This window comes from Ilyonectria robusta, assembly GCF_021365365.1.
Source record: "Ilyonectria robusta strain PMI_751 chromosome Unknown BGZ61scaffold_6, whole genome shotgun sequence".
Lineage (NCBI taxonomy): Eukaryota > Fungi > Ascomycota > Sordariomycetes > Hypocreales > Nectriaceae > Ilyonectria > Ilyonectria robusta.
In genome coordinates, this window is record NW_025764440.1 from 736,670 (window position 1) to 755,892 (window position 19,223).

Genomic DNA, 19,223 nt, shown 5'->3' on the forward strand with positions numbered 1-19,223 from the left:
GCGCTCTACCGGAACGACACAGCGGTCGACGACGAAGCACTCCTCCAACCAGGGTGAGTCGATACTGTGGTGCAGGCGTGCAAGGAACCGAGCGATTAGTCAACGTGTTGCGACGGCGGCTCGGAGGGTTTTTGGTGGTTCTCGATGGACCCTGTCTCAGATGGTCGACGCATCGCATCTTGATGTCGGCCCTAGGCGGCAATTTTCCACCATCTCCCTCGAACCCCCTCGTCGCATCACGCTGCTTCCCGACTGTCGCATCCTGTCGCCGCCCGACTCGTCGCGTTTCCTCAAGCTAATCCGACCCCGTGCTTGATAGATTTCCTTCGACGCCAGATTTCAGTAATTTCAAAAGCCGGCTACGTGCTGCATCCTCCCGATTTCCTCCACTCGGCATCGGAATCCCACAAGACAACATGTCCTACTACGACAACCCCCAAGCCCAGTGGTCGGCTTCGTCCACCCCGAGCAACAACCAAAGCAACAACACCAGCAACAACTGGGACCATCAACATCAGAGCGGCTCGACCACTCCTGTCCGTGCTGGTACGCTTTGCCCTAAATAACTGACCCCGGCCGAGATTCCTCAACTAATTCAGTATCCTCAACAGGTGCCAGCGGCCCTCAGCCTCAGGATGACTACGCCTTTTCCTATCAGTTCGATGGTATGTGCTCAAATCTATCACCTGCGACTATTAAAACCCTATCCCGCCGTTTGCCAGACTGGAACGATGCTCCCATCGACTCGATAGAGCGGGCTGTGGCGAAGATGGCTACAGGTGACACCATTTGGAGGCGCAATAAATGCTGACGAATAATTGCTCTACAGAGGTTGATCGAGCTTACGAGAACTTGCAAAAATCAGGCAAGGGCTATGGAATGGGTGGCCGACGTAAGTTCTATGGTTCATTCCCAACGGTCCTGCCAGGATTCCCCCCAGGTCTCGGTGAGTAGACTGGGACTGGCGGGCGTTATGAGCGCCACGATTAACCCTCAACTTTTTCGTAGACGGACGAACACCTCACGGCTCTGGTCCCCGCTCCCATTCGGTGAACAACTTTGACGATGCCCGCGGTCCTCAGGGTCCCAACCTTCAGAACTTCTACGCCAACCAACGCCACCAGCCCTCGCGAGGCTCCAACGAGGCGGAGCAGGTCATGCAGGCGAAGAGAAGGATGGCAGCTCAGCGGGAGCGAGAGCTTCGAAACCTGCACACGGAGCAGCAATATCAGCGAAGTAGGCCTCCCTCTACTGTATAGCACTTCCTACTATCGCAAAAAAGATCACAAATAGAAAATTCTGGCCATGGGCGGCTGAAGAAGTCGATGGACGCCGCTCATGTTTTTTTTTCCTTTTCAAACCGTTTCTTTTGAACAGCACAACTGTAATCCATTCTGTTTCCGTTGAACTTGGGCTAACAGATTTTCTACGTAGCTGTCCTCACTGAGATTTCCATCGGAAACAAGCACATGTCTGAGGAGGAGACCCGGGAGCTGATTGCCCGGCAGCGAAGCGCTCTCTACGGTGAAGGTCCGTTCGCCGAGAAGTCCGGCTACGTCGATGAGACCGGCGCTGTTCGCCCTGGTGCTCCCGTCACCAGTGGCCCCTCCAGCATCCGCGGTCACTCCCCTATGACCTTCGATAACATCGGTCGTGCACCTCCCGCCGAGGCTGGTACTCCCGGCTCTGCCAGCGAAGGCAATGCACCTCCTGCTGAGCCTACCTCTCGTCCCCAGAGCACGACTAGCCCTCAGGCCTCGGGCCCGACCAACAAGGTCTTCGACAACGCTGTTGGACATCAGAGCCGTACCAGCACGTCCAGCCCAACTGGCGGATCTCCTCCCCGGGATCTCGCCCCTGGGTCGAAGCCCGGCCAATCCGGCAATACTGTTGCCCCTATTGGAACCCGTCCTTCAGGCACTCCCGCGACGACCTCCTCCTCAAAGCGCTCAACCACCCCTCTTGCCTCCCCCGGTGGTTGGGGCCGCGGCAACGGCGTTTGGGGCCAGTCTTCTGGCCTCGGTGCCCCCGCCAGCGTTTGGGGTTAAGGAGCTTGAACGCTCCAAGCCTGGGTGGAACACTGGGGCCGAGGTGTCGTGAATTGCATGGGAACGGGCGCTGGAGGATGGGATCCATTAGTGTTTACACGGTTAATTGGTCTGGTTTGGGCGGAAACTAGGTGTTGGCGCTCTTCGCTCTTCCTCCTTACTACGGGCAAGACTGAATGGCATTTCTGGGCGAAGGAAGGAAGAAAGCATGCTATATCACTGCGCGGATCCGGTTGGAGCTGGCAGGTCTGATTCGGGGAAATGGAATGGAAGGACAGGCATCCGCAAAGGAGTTGAAATTTTGTTTTTGGTTTGGCTGCTGGTTTGGAATGGTTGATGAGGAGTTGCATCACATCGCGGCGTCCTCACAGTTAGGGGGTGTCGATTTCTGCATGCGTCAGCAACGGAACGGAGAATTCAGAGGATTGCGGTCTTGTTTAGGGATGGGACGGACGCTTTTGGGTTAACTTGGGACGAAAATTTGGGAGGCATGGTGCCAACGGCGCTCGTCATCTTCATGGGATCGGCAACGTCCCACTGGCCAACAACGAATACCCTGAACGGAGTGAACACGGAGGCGTTTAACACTGCTTCCGAAAGGCAAATCTGCGAATCAACTGCAACATTATGCAAGCATACACGGAGCGGCGTGTTCGGAGTCTTCCGCAACGGTGTTTGTTTTGATGGCACGCGTGAAGGGGGCACGTCATGAGAAGGGATATACGGACGATTGGTCAATCCTCGACTCTAACAAAAGAAAACACGACATGCGTTTATATACGGCGAAAACGAAATAACAACCAAAAAAAGGCATCAATCGGGGTTTGGGGGTGGATTTTCGGGGGGTTCTTTCCATATGCGTTAAATTTCCTTCTTGTCTTTCGTTGATATAGTTTGGGATGGGTTTGGAACAGGCTCGGTTTAAGGGGTTGGTTTCTATATGGATTGCTCGGCCAGGGAAAGGTGTCTTGCGCTTTCAGATGGTCATTGAGGGGGCTAGGCATTCGTGGGTAGCACATGGCGAGGGTAATCTTGCGAGGATGATTTTCAGGCAGGTCATCGGGAGGGAGGTTGCGGGATAGGCGCCATAATCTGAGCTTGTTGCGAAACGTCGGTGTGCAGTGATTGATGTTAGAGGAGTATTGTTCTCAGGCGTTGACTGCATCCACTTTGTCTGACTGAATTCTGCGTCATGTCATTCATTAATGATGCTCGGTCTGCATTGTTTGTATCTAGCTAGCAATCTTTTCTTGACGTCATCGACGCTGTCCCAAACCGTATTCGCAGCGGCCTGAACTTTGGGACTGCCACATGCAAAATGAGTGGTAGACGGTTGTTTTACACATGAGACTACAATAAGAGATGCAGACTGCAGGTAGCCCGACCGCATTCGATATCCCTGTCCTAACCGAACCTTAAATGTCACAAAAAAGCCAGTGACACAATGACGCGGATAGGCGCGGTCTCGGATCTCTCCGTTTCGCGAAAGCAGGTGACTTTAGAGGCAGAAGCTTGCGCAACGCCGCTGTTCGGGACTCCCCCAGCCCAAACGACGCGGCCGGGAAGAAGGCCGCTCCGTGCGTGGGGTTTGATGTGGAGTTGATGACGGTGCCCCACGATGAGGGGGAGGGAGTCCTCGATGATAAAGGAGCAGGATTCGCGCGGTTCTTTTCGTATCTCACTCTGCGAATCATTGAATAGAGGCATATTTACATATTCATGAAAAGATGGCCCAGTTTGATGAGCAGAAGGCTTATGTCGAGCAGGAAGACGTTGTTTTCTTCGACGATGGCCGTGAGATTGAGCTGCTTCACTTTGTCTACAGCCAGCCCAACATTGATGAGCTTCGCGGATCGCCTGAGAAGATCCTTGCCGTGATTGATAAGTATGCGCGGACGAAAAAGTATCTCATGAATGTGGGCGAGGACAAGGGCAAGATTGTGACGGACTTGATCAACGAGGTCAAGCCCCAAACCATGGTGAGCACGATTATTCGCAGGGACAAGACCAAGTGAATTAGCGCTGACGATGGAAATAGGTTGAACTGGGGGGCTATGTTGGATACTCAACCATCCTCTTCGGCGCCGCCGTGCGCCAAGTCGGCGGCTCGCGATACTGGAGTCTGGAGCGAAACCCCGAGTTCGCCGCCGTCATCTCGTCGCTCATCGACCTTGCGGGCCTCAGCGACATCGTCAAGGTCATCGTCGGGCCCAGCGACGCTTCCCTGCGGCGCCTGCACAAGCAGGGCGCCTTGTCTAGCATCGACCTGATGTTCCTGGACCACTACAAGCCAGCCTACCTGTACGACCTGAAGCTGTGCGAGCAGCTGCACCTCGTCAGCCCCGGCAGCGTCCTCGCGGCCGACAACGTCATCAAGCCGGGCAACCCGCCGTACCTGGCCTACGTGCGCAGCAGCGTGGCCGAGAAGCGAGCGGCGCTGGGGGCGAGCGAGGGTGACGCCGTGGCCGAGGGCTTTTCGGAGAGGACGGCGAAGCAGTACGAGAAGCGGGAGGGCCAGGAGCACTTGAATGCTGAGGTTCTGGGAGATCCCGGGTTGGTGTATCAGAGCGTGTTGGTGAATAGCTGGGAGCCGACGGGTGTTCCGGTAAGTCCAGGACTTGTCCTATGCTTCGTCGTTTGGTTCAAGGAGCTGGCTAACATGAGACGTAGGATGGTGTCGAGATTACGAGATGTGTTGGAAAGGAGGAGTGGGTTGAGAAGGTGTAATGTCAAGAGTAGTAATATTTGCGTAAATATCATCGTGAATAGACATGAGGCACAAGCTAGCTTTCTGAACTATAACTTCTTTAAGACGCCTTCCAGGACCACATATATGCAATACCTCTTCAGCTGCAACTTTAGGAAATCCTACCCTCTACAGTGACGATATGATTGGGTTCCTACATTAAAGTTCACTAGGATCAAGGTTACTCGCGAAGGGAGCCTCTGTGGCTTCAGAAAGTTAGTGGCGAAAAATAACTACTTGCTATAAATAGGGAGGTGTCATTGTGAAGTCTGTGACAAACTGTGGTTTTGGGAGAGCTCCCGGAAGATGATCAAAATATTGACGTATCCCAATTATGGTGGACCAGGTATTAGAAGAACAGCATCTGCTGACAGGCTGTAACCTCGTTTCTGGGCGAGCTAATAGATTCTTGCACAACGTGATTCAAAAGGGATTCGATTAACAATAGAAGTTGGACTCTTGGCAAGGTCATTCCCCCTGTCACGAAAGCAAGGCTTCAAATAGCAGAAGCTGAAGAGAGCAGCCCCTAAGTGAGTGAGAAACAATAACACTCCTTACTTCGGGAGTTATACGGGGTACCATTCAGATTGGTTCATCCCCTACTAATCATTTATTTTATCTATCAACTTAGATTTAGTACAATACTCTTCATTGTTAGAGTGACAGATCCCAGAGCTGTGTCCGTTCTCACCTCCCTCGTGGTATAGGAGTCTCAAATGTACCAAGAAGTACTGAGTTCATATCCGATACTGAGTTGATCAGCTGTTATTCTAACAGCAACTCACACTCATACATCTTTACACGAACAACATTCTGCGACATTTCAGCAATGATGTAAACCGATATTGACGAAACTAAGCATCTGTATATCCAACTAACCCCCAAGACACATCTGCGCCAAACTCCCAGCCTCATGCGTTTATCCTCACCTCATATCATGCATTGTCTCAATACCATCATCTATCCATCCTAGGCCATCAATATTCTCGCCCCATAGTCCAAGTCCATGACATCATCTGCCCGAAGCGCTTTGCCACCCCAGATGACCGTCCCCGTGCCATCAACTGCAAACGCACCGGCTTCCTGCCACTTGTTGCCCATGACAGTCATTGGACCGTCGTCTCCATCCTCGCCCCCAGGCCCGCTAGCAGTTGGGCTTGGTTTCTCCTTGATGCCGTTGCGCTGAATGGCGCCTGCAACTTTATCGCCGAGCCAGCCCGTCTCCTTCCACCCCTGCACTTGGGTGGTCGGGTTGAAGAGGTACCACATGTTGCCCAGGCCGAGGCCCCAAGCAGCATAGAGGGCGCGATCCTCGTCAATGACAACGCGGACGCTCCAGGCGCCTCCGAGCATGTCGACCCACTTCTTGGTGGCCTGGTCAGAGGAGTGGGACACGGCAATGCACGTCAGAGCATCACCGTGGCGGTTAGCGAGGGTGCGAAGATTGAGAAACGTCTTCTGGGCAACTGAGGATTGTTTGTTAGTTGAGATGATAGACGCAGATTTGACTCACGTTCAGCCTCAAAAGGAAGGAACCGTGGGAACGTGGAGATGGGATGAGATGACATACACGCACAGCCAACACACCGCAGGAAGACGAGCAGAACCCGGCGGCCGCCACCGACAACGAGCTTCTTCTCGATGTCCTGCGGCGCCTTGTCGCCAATGCCGGGGACGCGGGCAACGTGGACTGGAGGCGGCGGCGGGTTGAGCCACGGCTGGACGCTCAAGGGCAGCGACTTGACCGACATCCAGCCGCTCCAGCCGGCATTGTCGTCGTCGTTGTCGAGCTGGCTCGGCGGCTTCTTCCTGAGTTTGTTCGGCGGCGGGCGGGCCGGGCCGGAGAAGTCCAGCATGTCGCTGGACAGGCCGGCCTTCTTGAGGGCCAGCTTGGTGGTCAAGCTGGAGAACATGTTGGACAGGGATCGCGACGGGAGCGTCACGAGACTGGGGCGATATCTTTGACAGCCATGGAAACAGAGGATAAGAAGAGGTGTCGAATTGAGCAACGCAACGTGCGTGTGTGCGTGCGTGTTCGCGTGCGTGCTTGCTCGATGCGGCTCGGGCCGGAGATGAGATGGTCCTGTAAAAGGGGGTTGGTCGATGGGGTTGAGATGAATTGAGGCTCCATCCACTGCATCCAGACGAGTTGTGGACAATCTGGAGGTTGAGGCTGACTGCAGCTGAAACTCCAGGGGGTGTCTGCCTCGTGTGTCCCCCGTAGCCTCTTCGTCCGGCATCCTCAGGTCCAGTTGGGGGCCGCTGCACCGCGCTACAGGGGCCAAGCGAGGAGCCGCCCTACTGTCCACAGGGCTTGACGGGGTCCTGGAGTACGGGGGGCCACAGGGGCTTACAGGGGCCCTCTCGTGGGAGCCCTGCACAGCGGCCTCTGGGACGACTGGGCTCCCCTGAGCTACCGCAGAACCGAGGCCATCGGAGTCGCCTCATGGCGATGCGACGAGCGCACGACACTTCCAGCTTCACAAGACGTAGCGGACGATTGGTCTCAGCAATGACCGGACACGTAGATGAAACCCCATAGTTAACTTCTAGAAGCCCCACGTGTCGATTGGCTTCCGCCTTCCCGGCAAATTGTTCAATTCGAAAATATCTCTTTGCTAGGATCTCGGTTTCGGTTTCTTTCTTTTCTACGTCATTAATTGCTGCAAGTCGTCGGCATGGGGGGTCTGCTGCCCACATCACCCAAAATACATAGAGCACGTCATTGCCCAAAGCCATGTCTTGTATGCCATGCTAGTATCGCATATCGAGGATTGCAAACAAGAGCCAGAGAAATAACAAACCAAATGCACAGCATGGGACATTCATGGTCTCATTACTCGACCGGGCTTGCAGCCATCACACCAGTTGTGCATGGTATCATATTTCGACGCACTGCAGATACCTGCGTGGCGGAGGGGCACCCCCATACTGGGTGCCGGTGATTAAGGAGTGTGTTAGTTTGAAGGAGCTATCCGCTCTTTGAAGTTGAATCGGCTGCTCTCGACTCTTTCGCCTGAACCCGAGCTTGGTGCTGGGCGCTATTCAAGGTGTGGAACGAAGAAGATTAACCTGGATGTCTTACATTGGCTCAGCCCAGAGACTCGGCTATTTCTTCGGATAACTAGGTATTGGATTGGCCTATTAATCATTACCGGCCTCTGTTAAGCCGGTTGCAGCAGGCTTAATGGCGTTCAATATGACTGCCTGGCCTTCTTCCTCTGGTTCTCTCCCCCACCTATAACTGTCTCTCGGCTCGGACTTGTAAATAGGCAAGGAGAGCCACGTGGCTACTCTACATTCCTTAGTCTTCTGTTCTCATTATGAGACGAGAGCGCTTTTGCAACTATCTGAGCACGTGCACGAATCAGATTGGAGGAAGAACACGAAGAAACTAGTTTTGAGTTGGAGAACGCTCCCGTCCGTGCCGTAGACCCATCCTCCCTAGTCTCAACTTTACTCGGAAAGTATGGCAGCGGATTTGAGTGATGTCGTGCGGCAGTGGTACGTTAATAGGTGATAAGCTTTCCTGCTAGGGCAAGGATCCTTCACACCATGCCATCCCCGGAGGATTTGTGGAAGGGCGACTTCGCAGATTGACATTCCATAAATAGATGAAAATGTGACTGGAGTAGCTGCAGAAGACGAGGGGTTGTCATGTTGTGGCAGTGAGTATGTTTCACATTTTCTATGTTGCTCAATCCTCTTGTATCTCTTGTTTCTGGGCCTTTCTTCTGAACACGAGAGATGAAATCACGTTGAATCCTATTTGTGGGATAATCTCGTACATCCACCTCGCCTCATTCTCAGCCGTCACAAGGATATATCTACTAGGATAATAGTGAATAGTTTGAACCTTTGTCGGTACGGCTTCTAGAACGAATTTGGAATACCAACGTACGAAGATGTACGGGTAAGTCCGAGCCATAGAGTCATCGCACAATTGGTGGATATATTGTGGGGTCTCAGAGAGGTCGTCATCCATGCTCGCCTGGCGAACACTGATGTTTCGCGGTTTGCAAAGTAGTGTGCAAACATTTAAACAAAGAATATTGGGAAATCACATTGCGGATAGAAGGACTCTCGCAGAAACAAGGAGAGTGGGTCACGATCGGAATGGGCCTGTGCCGCATGAGAGAATCTCACTGACACATCTAACCTACCCCATATTACAATGGCATTCTCAGCTGTCGAAACATTGCTTGGTCGCTTGGCATATGATTAGGTAGGCGGGCAAGTTGGTAGTTCTCTCCGACGAGAGAAACGGATGTTGCCCATCGCGCAGGTCCCGTTGGATGACTTACGTTGACATAACTCTCTGGTTCCATGGGGGTTTTACTGGGCTAGAGCCTTACCTGCTGCAACCAGATGACATGAATATGAAATCCCGGGCCGAATGGTTGAAATAATACTGGTAGGTACGTAGTGGTAATGACGGCGAACACAATGCACAGCCATCACTACGGAGGGCTGTGCTTGTATCTAGAACAAATAAATGAGTCAGGTGGATTCACTGCCACAAGGTGAGTACATGTCTTAAGTCAGGGATCGACGGGTATCTGCCCGAAGGGAGGGAATCCAAGCGACTCCGAAGTGACGACATTAAGGGGATCGGCGAACTGTGTGCGTCACGGGACGGCATAAGAAAAGAGCCATAGGAATCGGAGGGAGACTGAATTGTGGGTTGGTTTGTCTTCGCTCAGGGACTTTGGCGAATATGGGTTTGAAGACTGAGACCTGTCACTTTGCGTGCTGCCACCAGGATCCCTCGTCAACCTTGTGTCCATACTGCCTATTTCTTCAGGGGCGGTTGGTGGCACAGATGGCGCAGTCCTGGTACGACATAGTTGAAAGATAGAATACCAATCATCAGCTTCCACGGTTTGTCTCTAGAGGCCCCGTGTACCACAATCAGCCAAAGGGCATGAGACAGCCTTTTGCTCTGCACATTGTAGCCGGCAGTTCAGCTGGCTATATGGGAGACTGGCGTCTTGGCAAGGTTGTACGTACATGCCGAGTGAGCCGCCACAAGACTCAGCTTAAGTAGAGCTTGAGCAGCTAAGTGGCGAGGGTCGGGGGCGGCGATGTGTTGTACGCTCCGGGAGGTTTGTGATACCTGTGATACCCTGGCCGCTGGGCGATCCTGCAGGGTCCTGGGATCATCAAGAGGGACAGTAAAGAATCAACGATGAGTGCAGGCTAGGGAGAGTGAGGTCCTTACTCAGCGGCCGTCATCTTGCTGAGGAATGTCACTGTGCTCTCGGTTTCGACCAGTTATCGTCCTAACGTGACGAGAGCAGTCCCCCACGGACAAAGGTAAGCTTAAAGAAGTGGCTTGCGGCGCGGCGATTGTTCGCACTGTGCGCTTCATCCATCCGTAATGATGCTCACATGGGACCAGAGAAAGGGGTGTCGGACTAGAGAACCTGTGTGGTTGTACCTGACCTCAGATGTGGCGCCTGAGGCTACGAGGCTGGAAAGCCAACCGCGGCGGTAAGCAGGAGCTGGGCAACGACCAGCGAGTTAGAATGGAGACAAAGGCTTTGGGCTAGAACTGTGGCTGCGCCTGAATGAAGAGCTGAGGGTACTGCCGCATATCCGTATTGCCTGAGCGGAGGAAGAGCATGCCCAGGCGTAATCTATCATCGAGTACGAACGGACACGGGTGCCATCCGGGCCAGGAATAGACACGATACGATACGACACGGAGGTGCGGCGCCCTGGCGGGTCAGGACAGGTTTAGGGGAGGTGAGCCATAAGCCCTGTAAGGGTGTTCTGACGTAGCAAAAAGTCCGGGGATCCACGGTTTCTCCCCATCCATCCCCCCGGAAAAATGGCAGCTTCAACGGAACAATTGGAAACAAGTCGGGAATGAGTTGGATGGTGTCAGAGCTATTGCCAGCTACGTACATGCAATGCTACCTTGGCTAGGCAATGTTATGCTACGAGCTCGTTCTCGTCCGCCGTGCGGCAAGGCACATACATACATGGTGGCCAGCCGACATCTCGCATCCTGCATCGGCTTTGCATCGACGTTGCAAGGGGCGTGCATGTCGAATTGTTGGCTCCGCTGGTCGTCTTTGACGCATCTCACGCGCGCCCGCCACAATTCAATAGAGGGAGCAGCTACTACGTAGCAGGTGAGAGAGCTCCGAAGCAGCCAAGGCGTTTGCGGGACAAGGGAGAGCGACGAACGGGCAGGGGAGGAGGCGGGCGGGAAGACAAGGAGACGGGCTCGGAGAGGCACGACGAGACAGATGACAAGATGACAAGATGACAATGGCTGGATACGACCATCATGAGCGCTCCCTTTGGCGGATTTTAGCCGTCCGCTCTTTTGGCTTTCCGGTCACTCGTCCTTGGCTCATTGCGTTCCTTTGAACCCTTGCTGCCCGTTTTCCCCCATGGCAGTTCCGGGAGCACGGAAATGGGAAATGGGAAATGGTAAGGGGGAACGTTCGGCGTGCGGATTGGGAAATGGGTGGGAACCGGAGACGGCGCTAGATTCTGGAGTAGAGTGTCCCGGGGAGCGAGGGTCCCGACAATTTCGCATATGGCGTTGAATGAGCGGTTGATGAGATTGATAGGAGGACAGGAGAAGCGGTGGGATTACGTCGGAGAGGAGGAGCACGAGGCTAACCAAGGCTTCAATAGAAGAATCAATATTCCCAGACGCCCCTAGAAGTAATATTTCCCAATTGAGACGCCTCTTCTTCAGAGGGCTTCCCTGGGCCAGCCAACCATCATTCACCCCCTGGCATGATGGGAGATGCAACTTTTGATAGATGACGCCCAGGCGTGACGGGAGATGCTGGCTCGTGGCTCATGGTGGCCATGTGCTGGCAGCAGCACCAGCGCCAACGCCGCCGCGGCCGCGAGAGGGGCAAACTAGACACGGGCCATCAGCGGGCTTCTGTGGCTCACCACCACATTGCACAGACGACAGAGGCGCCGCCATGGAGCTCATGCTCTGGCTTCTGGCTTGCTCTGCCCTGTGTATACGAGTAACGGGGAGAATGGGAGCGTGCTGTGGCGGTGGGGGGAGCACATTGCCGATGATGGACGGGGGACAGATTGAGGCCCACGCTGGGTCTCGGCGCCTCTATTGTAGCCCAAGGAGAGAACCGACCTGAGCAATTCAGCAGGTACAGAAGAGGAGCACCCGTACCATGTGCCGGCATGATGGCATTCAAGAAATGTTGGAGGGCCCATGTACGGAGATACCGGTACAGTTCATCGTCGACTTGGGTTAATGCCTCTTCCCATGCAACAGCTCCATTTCTCCATATAAAATTACACATTGCAGCACCCGCCTTGACTGACTGGCTGCAGCAGATACTTCCCCTAAAGCACACTTCAGGCGGGGAGGCTTCTGGGCGCACTGGGTTGTACTGTACTATACTGTCTGTGCTGCTTGGCCGCCGGATGTCTACTGGCCCAGCGGCGTGTGGTGACTCTTGTCGGCGTGGGTTTTTGGGCCGAGGCGTTGTTGGTGTCTCTGCCGTCCCCGCCACCCGGAGATTTCGGTGGTTGATGGGAATCCAGCCGATGGTCGGTCGAGGTTGGTGTTGTTGTTACGACTGAGTTTGAGGGGAATTGGAGGACCCTTCGGGAATCCAGAAGCCAGAATCCAGAAGGCACAAGAAGCCGTCGCAGAAGGGGAGGGATGGATGGGAACAACGGGTCTGATGGCTGGCTACCGGGGGACAAGGTACCTCGGAAACCCTTTTACGCGTGTTGCAGGGCGTGGCTCGACCGCGTCGTGACCTGGCGTCACCGTAGCCGCGAAACAGCCCAAGAAGACATGGGGGGCTTGGGAGGAGCCAGAAGACCTGGCGAAGCATGGGCTGGATGGATGGGAGGAGGCATGGCAAGTGGCATTGGAGGGGGCGTGAGCGGCGCTGGCGGCGTCAGGGTCCCGTCCCGACAACGGCATCGCTGTTCCCTGTCCCCTGTAATCCAAGTGACACACGGCGAGCTGACGATCTGGTACGGAGGTACGGGAACGTCTTCATGTTGGCCCTCGCTGCAATAGCTGAAATCTTGTGATTGAGGCGGTTCCCGGGGTCGTAGCTGTAATCCGACCCGTCATCATCTTTACTGTGTCTTATCTGACCTTACTTACACTTTCAGCCTACGGGGCCTCTAGTGAAGTAAGGTAGGTGCATATGTACAGCGCCCGGGTTGATGAGGTGTAATTTGCATTCTCCTATTGCATCCTGTCATGGTCGTTGTCTGGTCATCTCGGCGCCCACGCACTGTGCCATCCGCTCCCCCATGGCCCGAAGCCGCATAACATAGTCACCGTAGGTAGTAACCTGATCTGATGAGGGTTCGCTCGGCCCTCCCATCAAGTTACCTTCTGGTGGTGGAAAGCGAATGCGCACATGCGTGCGGTGTCGCTCGGGGCGATGAGCTTCCACTCCCACGCTGGGGCGCTGGGCGAGCTCCCGCAGCGCAGACGACGGAGCGGCGGACGCTGGGCACACGCCCAGGGATGGCCTGGCGCCTCTTCTCTCTGGGACCCTTCTGTGCCAGTTGGCCCCGCTAGGCCCTGCTAGAGCCCTTGTTGAAGCCCTGCTGAAGCCCTGCTGGGTCTCTTGGCGGTGGGGCCCCTCCCCGGCTTGGGCGCCCATTCGCTTAGTGGTCCCGTTGGAGGTCCTCAGTCTGGCACTCGGGTGCTCTGGGACCGCCTGCCTTAGTGCCGTAGCTGTGCGACCGCGCACTGTGCGTCACTGTGCGCCGGCGACCGGCGGGGCGGTCCCTTTTGCTTTGCAAGGGCTCCGGCATGGCCTCCAGTGGGCGGGTGCACCAGTCACAGCGGCCCCCCTCCCCCCCCAAGCAGGTCCCAGGTGAGGTGAGGGTAGGCACCGTACAGTGCCTGCAATGACCAACGCACTCCACACGCCTCTCACACAACTCACCTGCATCCACATCCACATCCATCCCAGATCCAGAACGACTTAGGTCGTCCCCCAGAGAACGAACGGCACTTGAACGTTCGCTCTTCTCACAAAGTCGCCCTCCGCGCATCACCTTCACCTTCGCCCTCGCCGCCGTCTCTTCTTCACTATCCCCGCTCCGTCGCCGCCTCTTGCGACTCGCCTCGTCTCCAAACTCGTTCGCTACCGTTCGACTGCTTTCCGCTCTCCCCCACGCGCGTCGACCCGGCGTCCTTCGCACCGAACGACCCCTTTTGGCAGGCCCCCCCACAGCGCCTCCGTCGGTCCCATCCCCATCCTGCTCCATCCATCATTATCCCGCGCGCCTCACCTCGCCTCACGGCCTACCGTCGTCGTCTCCCATTCTCGCCCGCTCGTCGAAGGCGCTGTTCCCCGCTCCCGTCTCGTCTGACCTCAGGTCCCGGTTTCGTTTTCTGCTCCCTCGACGATTCTACGTCCTTCTGCCAGCCGTCTCGAACAGCCTTGAACAGCGCCTCGCCGTTTGGCTTCACTATCCCCTTGGCCCTGCTTCTCCTCACCCGGCATTGGATTGGATTGCATGCGTACGCGAAGCGACTTGCTACAGCCTTCGACGCTGCCCGCCGTCACTGCTTCTGCTTGCTCAATTCTCCTGCAATCAACCGACACACGCAGCAAACATCTCCTAAAGTCTGAAGCCACGACACTGCGTCACGACGGCCTGCTGCTCCCCGCACCCCTTTGCAGTCCCGGGGCTCGCTCGCTCGCTCCATATGGACACCCAGACCACTACGGCCGAACCCCAACATTCTTACCCTCCTAGCCCCTGGACCACGACATCAACGACATCCACGACGACTACGACGACGACAGCTACGACCCCAACCCCGAGCAGCCATAGTGCTCCCGACGGCTCGCTCCTCGGCGACGCGGCTGCTGCACAGTTCCAGCAGCCCCAGATAGACTTCTTCCCCTTTCTCCTCCCCCAGCAGTCTAACATCTACCACGCTCAGCTCCTCCACTACAACAAGCTCATCTCGCCCGCCCGGGGAGGCGGTCTACAAACGCCGCCGCTCGCTCCTGTCGTCTCAGCCCCCCACATCCAAGCCGCGCCCCGGTCGCGATCTGCGAGCAAGACGTCGCTGAAGGACGGCTCAGCCGGCAAGGGAAGCACAGGAGGAGGAGGCCATGGGAGCAGGTCACATCAGAACTCAGACAAGAGCCGTACGGTCATAGCCTCCAAGGAGGTTCCGCCCAAGATGGCTCCCAAGCAAGCGGCCGACCTGTCGAGGAACCTGCCGCGCCGACCAGCACCTCCCCAGCAGGCACACTCTAGTTCAGTGCCCTCTACCCCCCATCAACACGCTCGTCAGTTCTCCTTCGAGGATCGCGAACCCTCACCCACCGCCACTACAAACCACTCCCCCCGTTCCGCCTACTCCGAGACCAACAGCACTCTGCCGTCGCTGCGGCCCCTGCCCCCTCGATTAGGAGGATGCAAATACGAAACTGCTCAGATAAATTCGAGAAGGAGGATACCGTACTCTGTTGGCAACGACCGCCTCGAGAAGCTGGACTTGCGAACGGTCAAGAGCAAGCTGACTGAGGAGGAGGAGAGGAAGTTGGCTACGGATATGCGCGAAGTCTTCGACCGGCTCCTACCCACCGATTCGGTTGAAGAGAACCGCAAGAAGCTGGTGCTAAAATTGGAGACGATTTTCAACGATGAGTGGCCGGGACACGACATTAAGGTGCATCTCTTTGGCTCCTCAGGGAACCTGCTATGTTCGGATGACTCGGATGGTTCGTTAATCCTGCCCCACGCGAGCCCGCATCTTAGATCGATTCTAACATGTGTCTAGTTGATATTTGCATTACAACCCCGTGGCACGATCTGGAGGGTGTTTGTATGATCGCTGACCTCCTGGCACGACGTAAGCACCAATCCGCTTGTTTCTAATTTCGGTAGCGCTGATAAACAATCCAGGGGGGATGGAAAAAGTAGTGTGCATTTCCGCAGCCAAGGTACCAATCGTCAAGATCTGGGATCCTGAATTGGGCCTTGCCTGCGATATGAATGTCAACAATACTCTTGCGCTGGAGAATACCCGCATGGTTCGCACATATGTCGAGGCCGATCCTCGAGTCCGACAATTAGCGATGATCATTAAGCACTGGACAAGAAGGAGGATAGTTAATGATGCTGGTGAGTTGCTACCGCAGCTGGTGTTTATCCCGAGTTAATGCTAACTATGGAACAGCTTTCGGTGGTACTTTGAGTTCTTACACTTGGATCTGCTTGATTATCGCATTCCTGCAGCTTCGGAACCCGCCTGTTTTGCCCGCCCTCCACCAGTCGCCACACAAGCTGGCCAAACCAGATGGAGCCGTGAGCGACTTTGCAGATGATCTGAAAAAGCTCTCTGGGTTTGGTAGCAAGAACAAGTCCTCAGTGGCTGAACTTCTTTTCCAGTTCTTTCGGTTCTACGCGCACGAATTCGACTACGACAAGCACGCCCTTTCTGTGAGATCCGGAAAGCTGGTGACCAAGACGGAAAAGAAGTGGCATTATGCGATCAACAACCAGCTTTGCGTCGAGGAGCCTTTCAACGTTAACCGAAACCTGGGCAACACTGCGGATGAATACTCTTTTAGAGGTCTGCATATGGAACTCCGACGAGCGTTCGACTTAATCGCGGAGGCAAAATTTGAGGAGGCATGCGAGCAGTACATTTTCCCCAAGGAAGAGGAGCGTGTTTGGACTCGACCGCCACCTCAGTCTAGGCCCGTTTTGTTACGGAGCTCTTCACAGACTCACTCGGGTCGTGGCGGGCGGGGCAACCATCGAGGAGGGCGGCACAACAACAACTTCCACCGGAACAACGGGAACCCCAACCGACGAGCGTCATCGAGTGTTCCGACTTACGACACCAACAGCATGTTTATCCAACCTGTCAACATGCCACAGGACCTGCAATGGTATCAAAACGCGCAGTTTCCGTACCAGGTTACGCAGCAGGATCTCATGACACATATGGCCTACCAACAGCAACTGCACCTATATGCTCACTCCCCAGCATTTATGCAACATCAGGCTATGGGTCAACAGCAGCAGAGGATGTCGACGGGCACCGCCTCCGGACAGCAGTCAGCGGACCGCTCTAGGACCAACTCGTTCGACAATGCGCCCCTCAGCGCCCCAATCCGACCCGACCTCTATGCTCTTTATGGCATGACGCTCGGCTCTCCGTACTTCCCCCAAGCTGGCGCTGGTTATGGACAGTATCCTACCTCGCCTGCGGCTACGAACGGTGCAAACCAAGATTTCCGTCGGTCTCTGCAACGGTCTGTTGTGACCAATGAGGGAGGGGTCTCCGCGTCGAGCAGCTCCCTAAGATCGCACTCTCAACCAGCATCGCGGTCACCGTCATCCCAGCCCACAACGGGCTATTTCGGAAGTCAGTCGATCAATGTTGCAGCCAATGCCTCGTCGAGAAATCTTAATGTTGGCCCGATCCCGAATTTCACTCCCGACGAGGGCGATTTAGACGAAACGCCCAAGGCGACGCATGCTGACTCGCCACAGTCGGAGGAGGGCAAGTATTCTTCATTCTACTTGACAGAGAACTCAAGTCCCAGTAAGCAGTCACAGCCTCAGCAAGCTCCTAATGGCCTCGCGTTCAGCGACCTGGCAAAGGAGAATTCTGGTCCAGGACGACGCCGGCTATCGACAGATCAGCATCCCCAAACGATTCTTGATCGCAGGATGAGGAGGACATCGCGCTCCCCTTCACCACTTGGACATGCCCGGGCATTCTCATCAGCCACATCTTCGGCTCCCGCTACATCAGTTCCCCAAAATAGGAACCTCGCACGTCCCTTGGTAGTGAATGGATCTGGTCTGAAGACAAGTATGACCAATACCAGCCCGCGTCATCCCTCTGGAACGGAGAGCAATGCGTCGGAGGATTCTGGAACCTCGAGCTTCGATAATGCTCTCCTGGGGACTATTGGCAATACGGTCACAGGCTGCCAAGCTGACGGCTCTATCACTACACCCGTCGCTGCCCCGGTCAGACAAGATCCTTCGCCGACTCAAAGTGCCTCTGATCGAGCACCAGTAGTCGCGAACGGGTCTAATGCGCCGACCGCCGCTGCCGTGGCCACTGCGCCACCTGAGAATGCCTCATTTCAAGAGCGCATTGCGATGATGAGCTCGTATTACCTGAATTCACCTCAGACTGCTCAAGAACCCACAGCTGTTGGAACCTCGCGGCTCTCGCCCTCTACCCGACAGCGATTAATGTCTCGGCAACCACAGAATGGAGTGATTGCTCCCCTCGACCTCGCAATTTCAGACCACCGCATTGAGCACCCAGTTGGGCCTGAATTTTCGCACCTTTCTCCCGTGTACGAAAATCGAACGCCGTCACCAACTGTCATCCGAAAACCAGATGGTCCTCTAAAACAGGAAAAGGGCAGCGCGCAGTCTAACGCGAAAGCAGGTCGAGGAGATGCCTTCAAGACAAACACGAAGCCAGATGAACGAGCACAGGAGGGCCCGAAATCTCAGAAGTCACAGAAGCCAACTACTCAGGCGCAACGTTTGAACGGGTCGAAAGAAAATGGCCATGTTCGTGGTGCAAAGAGCGAGAGTGATGGAGGATGGCAAAAGGCCGGTGGCAAAGGAAAGAAAAAGGGCGCCAACGGTGCCAACGGTGTCAACGGGATCGTCCAGCAAGCTAGCGAACAGCTTCCCAAACTTGAATCGGAACGAAAGGGCGGTTAATGGATGTCCAGTTGTGGGATGGTGTCCAAATGGCTGGGCCGCCTTTCCGTCAACCACCGGATAGCACCCAAGTTTTGACTCGGGTGCAGAAGCTACTTGATTTACAACGTCGAATCGTGCTTTTCTTGGATAGGACGGACTGGCCGTGGAAACCGTGCCTAGTCAGCAAGCGCGCGAGCAACCAAGATGCGAGTGTACAGGCAGGTCTCCCAGGTACGGGTGGGAGGGAGGGAGACTTGGACATTCTTCTGGATGTGTCCAAGCTAGGAGAGTATGAGTGAGTGTGTAGCATGTGTGTACGATTGGGGCGAACGATCATTGCGGCAGCTTCTTATCCCACATTGATAGTGGTGTGCGAGCTCGGCCGAGATTGGCACGGAATGAGGAGGGGAGACGATTGATGGACGAACGGATGGCTCTGGAGGGACGGCGTTGGCGTCTTCAACACATGGCCGGTGAGGCGTTATATATACACAGTTACAATTGCGTTGAGAGACAACCCATCTGGGAGGAAAGGGACACCACTTGTATCTCCTACAGGCTACAAAAGGGCATGGGGCAAAGCGGTCAGCGGCATAGATGGAAGTCACAAAAGCATGGACAGATGTAACGGAGCACAAAATGAGATAACTGAAAGCTTTAAAGATGATCGATTGCCATGGTGAAGTGTGATGCTAGAGGTGATGAAGTGGAGCGTGGGACAATAGCGGAGGCTGAAG

The 19,223-nt window shown here is 55.2% G+C and overlaps 4 protein-coding genes across 4 annotated transcripts; 3 read left to right on the plus strand and 1 right to left on the minus strand.

The window, feature by feature from the left end:
- Positions 1 to 416: 416 nt before the first annotated feature.
- Positions 417 to 2,048, plus strand: BGZ61DRAFT_475803 (uncharacterized protein; the record flags this gene model as incomplete). Its single annotated transcript, XM_046248731.1, has 5 exons — positions 417 to 546; positions 600 to 665; positions 830 to 892; positions 1,009 to 1,236; positions 1,435 to 2,048. The coding sequence occupies 5 exons, from the start codon at positions 417 to 419 to the stop codon at positions 2,046 to 2,048; spliced, it is 1,101 nt and encodes a 366-aa protein (XP_046106708.1).
- Positions 2,049 to 3,775: 1,727 nt separating this feature from the next.
- Positions 3,776 to 4,775, plus strand: BGZ61DRAFT_475804 (catechol O-methyltransferase; the record flags this gene model as incomplete). Its single annotated transcript, XM_046248732.1, has 3 exons — positions 3,776 to 4,027; positions 4,087 to 4,653; positions 4,719 to 4,775. 3 exons carry the CDS (start codon positions 3,776 to 3,778, stop codon positions 4,773 to 4,775), a joined length of 876 nt encoding a protein of 291 aa, XP_046106709.1.
- A 678-nt stretch (positions 4,776 to 5,453) lies between these two features.
- Positions 5,454 to 7,071, minus strand: BGZ61DRAFT_447558 (uncharacterized protein). Its single transcript, XM_046245365.1, has 2 exons — positions 6,365 to 7,071; positions 5,454 to 6,260 (listed from the first exon to the last, which is right to left on the minus strand). The coding sequence occupies exons 1-2, from the start codon at positions 7,032 to 7,034 to the stop codon at positions 5,764 to 5,766; spliced, it is 1,167 nt and encodes a 388-aa protein (XP_046106710.1). The 5' UTR covers positions 7,035 to 7,071; the 3' UTR covers positions 5,454 to 5,763.
- Positions 7,072 to 14,488: 7,417 nt separating this feature from the next.
- BGZ61DRAFT_530370 (uncharacterized protein) lies at positions 14,489 to 18,504 on the plus strand (the record flags this gene model as incomplete). Its single annotated transcript, XM_046253551.1, has 4 exons — positions 14,489 to 15,518; positions 15,578 to 15,649; positions 15,703 to 15,921; positions 15,977 to 18,504. The coding sequence occupies 4 exons, from the start codon at positions 14,489 to 14,491 to the stop codon at positions 18,502 to 18,504; spliced, it is 3,849 nt and encodes a 1,282-aa protein (XP_046106711.1).
- Between the last annotated feature and the right edge of the window lie 719 nt (positions 18,505 to 19,223).

What these genes read in the sequence shown, in the direction of transcription:
- BGZ61DRAFT_447558 (XM_046245365.1), bottom strand. Translation starts at nt 7,034, where the DNA reads ATGCCGGACGAAGAGGCTACGGGGGACACACGAGGCAGACACCCCCTG. An exon ending in GCGGTGTGTTGGCTGTGCGT is followed by an intron (nt 6,261 to 6,364) that starts GTATGTCATCTC and finishes AACAATCCTCAG; the next exon opens with TTGCCCAGAAGACGTTTCTC.